Source organism: Pantherophis guttatus, chromosome 13 (assembly GCF_059756535.1).
Source record: "Pantherophis guttatus breed Tessera chromosome 13, ASM5975653v1, whole genome shotgun sequence".
NCBI lineage: Eukaryota > Metazoa > Chordata > Lepidosauria > Squamata > Colubridae > Pantherophis > Pantherophis guttatus.
In genome coordinates this window covers 25405302-25414801 of record NC_142075.1, presented here as the reverse complement: position 1 = coordinate 25414801, position 9500 = coordinate 25405302, and the positions used below count along the sequence as shown (strand labels likewise).

Sequence of the window (9500 nt, the reverse complement as noted above, 5' to 3'; positions counted from 1 at the left end):
AGACCTCCTCCTCTTCCTCCTCCAGCGTCACGCATCGCCCGCCCGGGAGAGGGGCTTTCAGCTGGCTGCCTTCTCCGCTTAGCCCTGGGAGCATCTGCTGCGCCAGCTCCTTGTGAGGTGAGCGGCCGGTTGGCCCCTTGCAAAGACCCGTTCATGTCAGCCAGGTACAGAAGAAATGCCCGCAGACCCAGGCTCCACAACGGCGCCTTTTGAGAAGCAGACCTTTCGGACGTAGAAGAGCCTGACGGATGGGCTCCTTCTTCCCTGCTGAGCACATCTTAAATGTTAACTCTCTTGGATCCCGCTGTTTCCTCATCTGGGGTCTGAGCTGGTTTTCTGAACGTCAGGTTGGCCGTAAAACAAAGGCAATTAGCTTTTGGAAATGAAAAAGGTGACTCTAACATGACATTTCTTTTTCCTGAATTCATCTGCAAGGTACTTAATGCCACCAGAGGATCATCTTCCCCTTTTCCTAAAGAGGTAATCTGGTCTTGTTACTCTGATACAAAGAAAGGAGCAATTTGGTCTCCCGGATTCCGTACTCGACCTCCCCTCCGAGAAAAGCAGCCAGTTCAGTTGAAGGAATAGATAACACCAGTTGAACAGTGCAAACATTATAAAGTGTTTATTGATTAAGGGAAGCTAACGGGGTTAAAAAAAATCTAAATACAATTTTACATTATCAGCAGCCAGCATAAGCAGTTGGTGGATCCCCCAAGTCAAACGGGTTTAACTACCATTCGTTCACGTGTCCAACTTTTTAAAAGCAACACATGGGAAAATATGATTATTTGGCACTTAAACCACTAACACTAATAGATCATTCCATAATTCTAAGATGGAATAGAATGTGTTTATGATTAACCCGCCCATTATGGAAGAAAAAGAGGAAATCAGATCATCCTCTTCAAAATCTACCTTCTGTGCACTAGCTCCTGAACTACTCCTGTAATTTTAATCCAAATCTTTACTGAAAGTCTAGCATTTATGCAAGACCAAGGCTGGGTCTTTGCTAAAAAATCAAGTAAAATTTCAGAGTAAAATTCACCACCAAGATCAGCAAAATGTTGATCACTTTCCTAACTCCTAAATAATATAAAGGGAATTGGCAGGTTTAATAAAACAGAAAACGTATGATGGACGCCTACACGGTGCAATAAAATTCCAGGGAAATTCTGAGATAGTGTTTCTGAAAGAGAACCCCCTCTATGAGAGGTACAGCTTGAATATGAATTTGAAAGTGCAGTGTTTTAAAAAATTCCCAGACAAAAGATCTTTAGCTTGCATTTACGTCTACTCAGCAGTCCCCTTTTACTTAACAGAGCTTAAATTTGCAGCCTTTGTAAACAGCCCTGAAAAGTTTTAAGACACTCGTTTTCATCTTGTTTTTTTGAGAAAAGGGAATCAAATATTTGATGGTCACATGGAGCAATCACAATCTGTTGCCCAAGTTCGCAGCAAGTTATTAAAAAAGTAGTAATCCACCAAGCAGAATTCTAATGCTGGCACCTGCTCTGAGGCTTATATTGGACAGCCGATTCCATGGTATTGGCAGTGTGATTTTCTGCATCAATTTTGCATATTGATAGAGTGGCCTCCATCGGTAACTGCCTCGGCCACGAGGGAAAGCAGTTTTATTCACTGTTTGGATGAAGATGTCTTCCAAGTGGGACCACCCTTGCAAAGGCCCATGGAGACCCAAACCTTGCCAGATGAGATCCCCCCTCTGTCCATGACTGCAATTCCCCAAGAAGCAAAGACTCTGCCCCACAGACTTCAGCTAGGAGAGCAAAGAGGTTTCCAAGCATACATTCCGTGCTTCACAATTTGCAGAAGAGGAGGTGAACTGTCCGATTGGCACATGTATTTGGCTAATGCCTTTCGCTACTTGAATCAGAAAAACTCTACATTCCTGTCCCCCTCAATGAAGGGCTGCTTATCCCACAAGTGATCAAACCTAATGCTGCGCTACCCATTTAAAAAGAGAGAGGGAGGCCTCCTGGGTTACAAATTCTTGTAATCACTCAAGTCTTCCACATTCCTTCTCCAACCTTTGATTAGAGCATTGTGCTAACCTGACCTTTTCAAATTCCTTTGCAATTTTTAAGGCAATGCCATCAAGGTGAACAGACTGCATATTACAAATAATTGTGATGACCACACCACGGGGTGGGACCAGGCAGCTACCGCTGGCAGGCCTAGAGCTCAATTCTTCAGGAAGGATGAGGAGGACGCTACTTGCTCCTACCGCCCCACCAGTATGGAAGGTGTAGTGTTGCTGCTCTTTGCAGTGGCCCCATTCCTGCTTCTTCTCTACAACGACCCAGGCCATTCCATAGGCATAATCACTCTCCTGGGAGACTCTCGTGCTTGGGACTGTGGTCCACATCATTGCTATCGTGTCAGGCTTGAGATAACCAGGAAGGAGTCCAGCAGCCGGGTTTTTCACCCGCCCAAGCTGGTAACTGTAGAGCATGGCATTTCCAAATTTGAGAAGATCACCCACGGTGGACACAAAGCCACCACCAGCCCACTTGTAAGAGTTATCCACATAGGGGGCGTTGACAAGATGGCCTTTTTTGTTGTGAATGTAATACCTGGAGTGAAACAAGGATGCTCAATGAATTCACAGCATAAAGTAAAATAATCCATTCATATATTTGCTAGGCTAAAGCAGCTTTCTGCCATTGGCTTATTTCTTTTTTTTTAATATTTTTTTTTAAATTTTCTTGTAATACAAACATTCCATCTTATGTTGTGTGTCATCTGAGTATAAAATTCTTTGTGTCTTAACAATTAAACTTACCGCCATATTCATTTCTTACATTCATTCTTATATTAATACTAAATAATAATACTGATAAAATAACAAACGTAACATTTCTCTTCTTTACTTATCTATTTACAATACATTGCTTTCATATTTATTCTCTAACCATTGATAAAATAACTCCCATATATTATAATAATCTGATTCTTCTTTTTCTTGAATTGTGTTAATTTATTCATTTCTGCACATTCTAATATTTTCTTAATCACTTTTTCATCTATAGGGATCTCTTTGCTTTTCCAATTTTGTGCAAATTCAATTCTAGCTGCGGTTATTATATGGATAATCAACCATTGGATTATTTCTGATGTATACAGATTGACAGAATTCCCTGCCCAAATGGCCATTGGCGACCAAATAAAGCACACAAAACAGAGAAGTGCTGGCCAGTTAATAAGCAGCAATCTAATGCTCTGGATCATCTCTGTCAGGTACAGAAAAGCCATACTAACATTCTTGAAAAACCTCATATATCCAACCTCATTTCTCTCAACAAGGACAGCATTCTGTCCTTTCAGACATCAGGTCCACAGTAAGGAGGGAGCCCACCCCAAGGCAGCCTTCTTCAAAAGTAGAAAAAACAACAACAAAGATCTCAGGAGGCAACATGCCAGCTAGGGGAATGCTGGAATATCAGCTTTATATCAGATGTGGTCCATCCTCCTGCAAAAAAAGCAGTTTGGAAGGAAGGAAGGTAAACCTCATTAATTAAACAGAGAACTAACAAATCTCGGATGAAAACCTCAGGACAAGAGAGTTTAGGTTTCAATGATCTATCGGATTTCACTTTCCCTCTCATTCTCTTAAGCTCAGCAGCTGGGAAAAGCCATCCTGCAGCTCGAGATCTCTGAGCTGATTGTCTTTTTTTCCCTGGAGTTGATTGTGGGTACTGAGAAAAAAGCCACAAGATGGCAGTGCTCTCTGCTGTTACAGGATTCCTTCATTAAAACAGAATTATGACGACTGTGAGATTTATTTTCATTTATACCCGTGATGTGCTTGACAGGCTTTCGAAAGAAATCTCCTGGAGACTCAGTTTGATTCCAAATCACCAAATGTCTTGACTTATGTGAGCAGCTGTCCTTTTCAAACAACTATATTCAGTTCAGGGAGCAAAGAGAAGCCCTTCCTCTTTTTACACACATCTGTCCATGCAACGGAACAAGGCTCACTATTCAGTTGAAAGAAATGAGCAAAGATGGGGATACATGCCTGGCTATTTACCTTGCCCTGTTGTATATCAGAGGCTCATTCTCGTCCAACCCTGTGGATCCCATGCCCAAGTCACTAAATATCTTCAGCATGTAGTCGGTGAACTTCTGATCTGAAGCTCTCTCCACCACAGCGCTCAGGAGAGTGAATCCGTGAGTCGAATACAAAAACTGACTACCTTAAGAAATCAAAAGAGAAGACAGCCCTCATTTCACACAAGAGTTTATGTTTTATTTATTATTTATTATTTATTATTATATTTCTATACCGCCTTTCTCCCGTAGGACTCAAGGCGGTGTACAGTCAAGAAAAATATAGACACACAAACATGTTATGGAAGCTCAGCCATGGATGGTCTGTATTCTAAGTCTGCTCAAGAAGGGATCTACCTGTTCAGAGAGAAAGCATATTTTTGTATACTTTGTAAAGTTTACAAGGTTAGATTTTGTAATAGTTAAAAGTACTGGGCTATGTATTCAAAGTAAAAAAAAAAAGTTGCTTTCTCCATCTTCCGCATTTAACTTGCTACCTGAATTCCTATTATTTTTATTTGTAATTTAACTTCTTATAAGAAAACAAAACACTGCTCTTATATGGAGCCACATCATGGTTTAGCTGAGCCCCGATTGGCTAGACAAATCCCACTAAACAATGGTTTGCTTAATGATGTTTACTAAATAAGCATGCACCAAACAAACTACTCTATGGCTTAGCACAAAGGGTGAACTGACTCCATTGCCTACAGTCTGGATGGATGAGCAACTCACCTGGTTTAAAGAATAAAGGATCATTTTGAAAGATGTTCAGTGAGTCAATCACATGCTCAAATTTGTCCTTCAAATAATACTCTTCATGCTCAAACTCCCTCTTCTTCTTTCCACTTTTTGCATGCTTGCCTTCCTGTTCCGGCTTGCCTTTAGCCAAATCCCTCTTTTCAGTGTCTTTGTCTTCTTTCTCTTTCGCAGCAGAAGCTGTTGTTCTTGCTTTTCTGTTGGCCTTTTCTTTTTCTTCTTTGACTTTAGAAATATCCTTCTCATAGTGGCGAATACCGCTTAAATGTGACACAAGCAGCCTTGTGGTAATAGTGACCTAAATTTTTAAAAGACCCAAATTCATTTTGATGTCATCTATGTGAGTTATAATTAAATTAGGTTAATGACATATTTTCACCACTGGAACGTGGCCAAGGAGGTTTTTGGACGATGATGCTGTGAATAACCAGCCTTATTTACCTTTTCACCTTCATATTCTTTTTCGGGAAATTCCGGAACATACTTCTGCACAGCAGTATCTAAATCCAGCTTCCCTTCTTCCCACAGCTTTGCAACAGCAACCATGGTCAGAGATTTGCTAATGCTGGCAATTCGTAGGACAGTCTCTGGACTGCAGAGCACACGGTTTTCCAGGTCAGCGTAACCTATACCTTTAAAGGATTCAGGAGTCAATTATTTAAGGAAGTCCCCAAACCCCCAATGCTCTAAATATCAAAGGGTCTTTGCTCCCCATAAGATCAGCAATGGTCGTATCTTCTTGGCCTAATAGTTTGCACAAGTAGAACAGCTCTTTGATCCAGTGAGAATCACGAGGAAAGAAAGGCATGACATACAGTACTCTAAAGCAAGAACACGTGTCTCATATTTGTTCAATATGAACATACAGAAAAACACCAATTAACTCCGAGTGTTGTTTGTAAGGGGAAAAAGAGACAAAAACAGAACCGAAGACAAATGAATTATCTCATCCTAGGTCACCCGTGGTACAAGTCAGACTTCCTCAAGCAAAATTAAGGGGTGCCGGCTGCCTGGCAAGCCAAAGCAAGCATTGCAAAGCAGGAACGGCTTGACCTCAGCGGACTGGAATCTCCTGAGCAAGTCTTATTAGATCCATTAAGTTCTGCTCATAAACATTATACAAGGATGAACCATATGTAAGCCAAACGATTTTCAATACGCTTAATTGCACCATACGCAAAGAAAAATTAGAATGAGCATATAGACAATAATATAAATTTTGCTTTGAAAAAGCATGCATGTTATTAATAGAAGAGGCAATTGAACTCTGAAAACATGACTGGAAGCTAGAAAGCCAAACACCGTCCACTGGCCAAATGTTTTCTCATTATGCAGGGCAAGTATGGCTGGAAACACTGTGCTTAATTATATTTAATTTTAAATATAACCCATAAATAAAACACTTTTGTTCCAGCACGTTTCATTCCAAAGCAGTTTAATTTAAGGGTGCCTGCAATGTTTACAGACTTCCAAAAGGTCTTATTCTTCATCCATATTCATATTTCGTTTTCTGGTGCAGCCCATCCGAACTGGGCTGGGCTCTCCATTTTGCCAGTGAAGGGAACGCACCGACTCACCTTCCGACCAGACCTCTTTCCCGTCCACGGACACGCCAACCACCACGCCGGGGACCCCCAGTTGGTCCTGGGGAGCAAAAGGTTCATTCAGCCCGAGACCCCCCCCAGCTTGTGTCTGACTCCCCCCATGACCAGACCTCGGGGGAGGCAGCTGAGGGGCATCTATGGGGGGGGGAGTGGGGAAGGGGGGGTCTGCAAACAGGTTTCTCAGTGAGGAAAAAAAAAAGGGGGGGCAGTCAGTCCTTTGGATCCTGTTCAAGGAAACTCGGCCTCACCTTCCCTGCCTCCTTTATGCCAAGAGCGTTCTGCCCATGCCCAGGAGGGACACTCGGCACATGCTCAGAGGCCCTGCGCCCCCTCAAACAAGGCTTCGGGGCGAATAAGCGGCGCCTGGATAGCCGGACACCCTACCGGGGGGGGGGGGAGTCGTCAGGCCACTTTGGGGAACTCTGTACATGCTCAGAGTACATGCTCCCTACCCTCCGACCTTTAGCCGCTGGAGGAGGTCCCTGCTCCGGGCGACGGCCCGCTGGAAGGCCGCTTCTCTGGACGGCCGCTCCTCGCTGTCCGTCTCCGGCCCGGCTACGGCTACGGCGGTCACCGCCAGGCCCAGCCCCACCCCCAGGCGCCACACGGGCCACCGAGCGCCGGGGCCGCCGCCGCCCCCGCCCCGGAAAGCGCCTCCAATGAGTCGCAGGGCGGCCCGCCGCGCCGCTACGCCCCGCAGGAGCAGCCACATCGCGCCCCGCCGGCCTCACGCTAGGCTCAGGCTCCGCGCCCTGCTAGGCCCGCGTTGCTAGGAGGCGGGCCAGGCACGAGCAGCCGCTCCCCGAGCGAAGCCAGCCGCCCATTTCCGGGTGGAGCGCCCGCCCCCAGGAAGCGCGATCGAGCGCCGAGTGCCTCGATCGGAGGAGGGCCGAGGGAGCTCCCCTGCTGGCCGTGGGAAGCCTCCATCCAGGCGCCGCAAGGCAGGGCTGAAGTTTCTCAAGCTCAGCCGCCCTGGCTTAGTACTAGTGGGTAGGGAGGGATTTCAACTCCCAGAATTCCCCTCCTTGCTGGCTGGGGGATTCGGGGAGCTGAAGCCCATGCCTATAAGGGCTGGAGGTTGGCCTTCCCAGTGCACGCTCGGGCTGCTCCTCAGAGATGAAGCGCATTGACCGTCATCCCCACGTGGGGATCCTGGGAGACCCACAGGCCGCCTTCAAGATTGTTTTTCCTGGGGCTGCCCCTCTTTGGACTTGGAGGGCACACGGGGGACCTGCTCATGCCAATCCCTGAACTGCTCCATCACTTCCCCACGGAGCTCCAGGGAAAGGCGGCGCTGGGCATAGCAGGCGCCAAGAACGTGCCTTCTCCAGCCAAGTTAAAGTGGTTTGAGTTGGGACTCGGGCCACTGGCTGGAAGGGCTTCATGGGTACCCCCAAGCCTCGCAGGTTGCTGGTGCCATTTAGTGACTGTTTGCAGTTACAACAGTGAGGAAAAAGTCACTTTGCGACTAGTTCTTGCATGTACGATCTTGGCAAGTCAATGAACCAAAAGAAAGCTGAAGTCAAGAGAATAAGCAGTTACCGTTTCACTTAGTGACCACTTCACTTAACCAACCACTAGCCAGTCTCAATTGCAGTTACTAAATACAGTTTTCATGTATTACCTGAAGACAAGCTGCATTTTAGCCCCTCCCCAGACAGGAGTGAATAAAATGTGAGTGCAGAAGAGCAAGCAGAAGAGTTGGAGGCTTATTGTCTCTGGAGCCATTTTTGGGCTGCCTTGAGTTCACTGAACAGCCGGTTAAAATGAAGAGGGTTCAAATGTCCCAGGGATGTGCTTTTCTGCCCTTTTAGCCCAAAAATCAACAACAGAAGGAGCAATGACCTGTTTGGGGGGAGAGGGGGAAAGCCCAGGAGGCCAGATATTTTGGCCACTCACAATCACTCCCTAGATATGGACTAGAGCAGAATCCATGAAATGAAGGGGAATGCAGTTCCAATTAAGTTTTAAACCCATCGACTTGGGCACCAGGCCAGGCCAAATAATTTTCAAACCTGCCATAAAATGCAGACCAGATGGGGCCCCTAGCACCATTTGTTGTTTTAACTCTCATTCCCGCTTTCCCAATAAAGCAGAATCATTTATCATTTGCCAAAATTATCTCCAGTTTAGACAAAGTCTGGTTTCATTTAGCAAAGTTTAACTTTGTCCCATAGCTAAGGGCCTGGCTATCGCATCGCATTGCAAGGAGAAGTAAACTCTAGAACTGGGTGTCCAACCATGGCAACTTTTAAGACCTGTGGCTGGCTGGGGATTTCTGGGAGTTGAAGGCCACAGATCTTAAAAAGTGGCCAAGGTTGAACACTCTTGCCCTAGAATCGTAGGGTTGAAGAAGGGGAACATGAAGACCAGAGTTTCTCAAACATGACAACTTTCAGATGGGTAGACTTCAACTCCCAGATTTCCCCAGCCAAATCCACCCATCTGGACATTGCCAAAGTTGAAAACCTTCACTCTCCACCAATCCGCCCAGCAGGAATCCACAAACCATCCCAGACAAATGACCATCCAACTTTGGCTTGGAAACCTCCAGTGATGGAACTCTTCAGGTAGCAGAATAAAGATCACAAGGCTACAACCGTTGGTTTTTTTTTTTTTTAAAAAAATGTTCTAGAGTGTGTGTTTTATTTCATTATCATCAATTATACAATGTTTACATACAGAAATGATTCTCCAAAACTGCTCAAAACAACACAAGGGAAAGGCGTGTCGAACAAACAGGTGGCAGACATCAAAGAGTATTTGGTTCAGACAACATAAAAATTGCAGTGGGAAGTTCTCCGTGTAAGGTAAGGATGACTCCCAAGCACAACAGAGCTTCAAAGCCGCCACAGAACCTTTTGCAGACCAAAATGTCGCCGATGCTCGAAGTTTCTTTTCATGCTGAGCCTCAGGCCCCTCCAGGAAAAAAACAGTTCCTGGCTGGGCGAAGTGCTGAGTTATCCAGGGAGGGGCTGGAGGGCGGCGTGGCTGCCTTTTCTTTCAAGACAAGCTGATTAAAATCCCCTCCCCCCTTCACTCTGCGTCCCTGACAATTAAACT

At 45.4% G+C, this 9500-nt stretch overlaps 1 protein-coding gene across 1 annotated transcript; it reads right to left on the bottom strand.

The window, feature by feature from the left end:
- Positions 1-601: 601 nt before the first annotated feature.
- On the bottom strand, positions 602-7439 carry LACTB (lactamase beta). The gene is made up of 6 exons (XM_034409365.2): positions 6898-7439; positions 6411-6477; positions 5275-5465; positions 4810-5131; positions 4055-4220; positions 602-2597 (listed from the first exon to the last, which is right to left on the bottom strand). The coding sequence occupies exons 1-6, from the start codon at positions 7147-7149 to the stop codon at positions 2021-2023; spliced, it is 1575 nt and encodes a 524-aa protein (XP_034265256.2). The 5' UTR covers positions 7150-7439; the 3' UTR covers positions 602-2020.
- Positions 7440-9500: the final 2061 nt, after the last annotated feature.

What these genes read in the sequence shown, in the direction of transcription:
- LACTB (XM_034409365.2), bottom strand. Translation starts at nt 7,149, where the DNA reads ATGTGGCTGCTCCTGCGGGGCGTAGCGGCGCGGCGGGCCGCCCTGCGA. An exon ending in TCCTTTATTCTTTAAACCAG is followed by an intron (nt 4,221 to 4,809) that starts GTGAGTTGCTCA and finishes TGATTTCTTAAG; the next exon opens with GTAGTCAGTTTTTGTATTCG. An exon ending in CTGATATACAACAGGGCAAG is followed by an intron (nt 2,598 to 4,054) that starts GTAAATAGCCAG and finishes GTTTCACTCCAG; the next exon opens with GTATTACATTCACAACAAAA.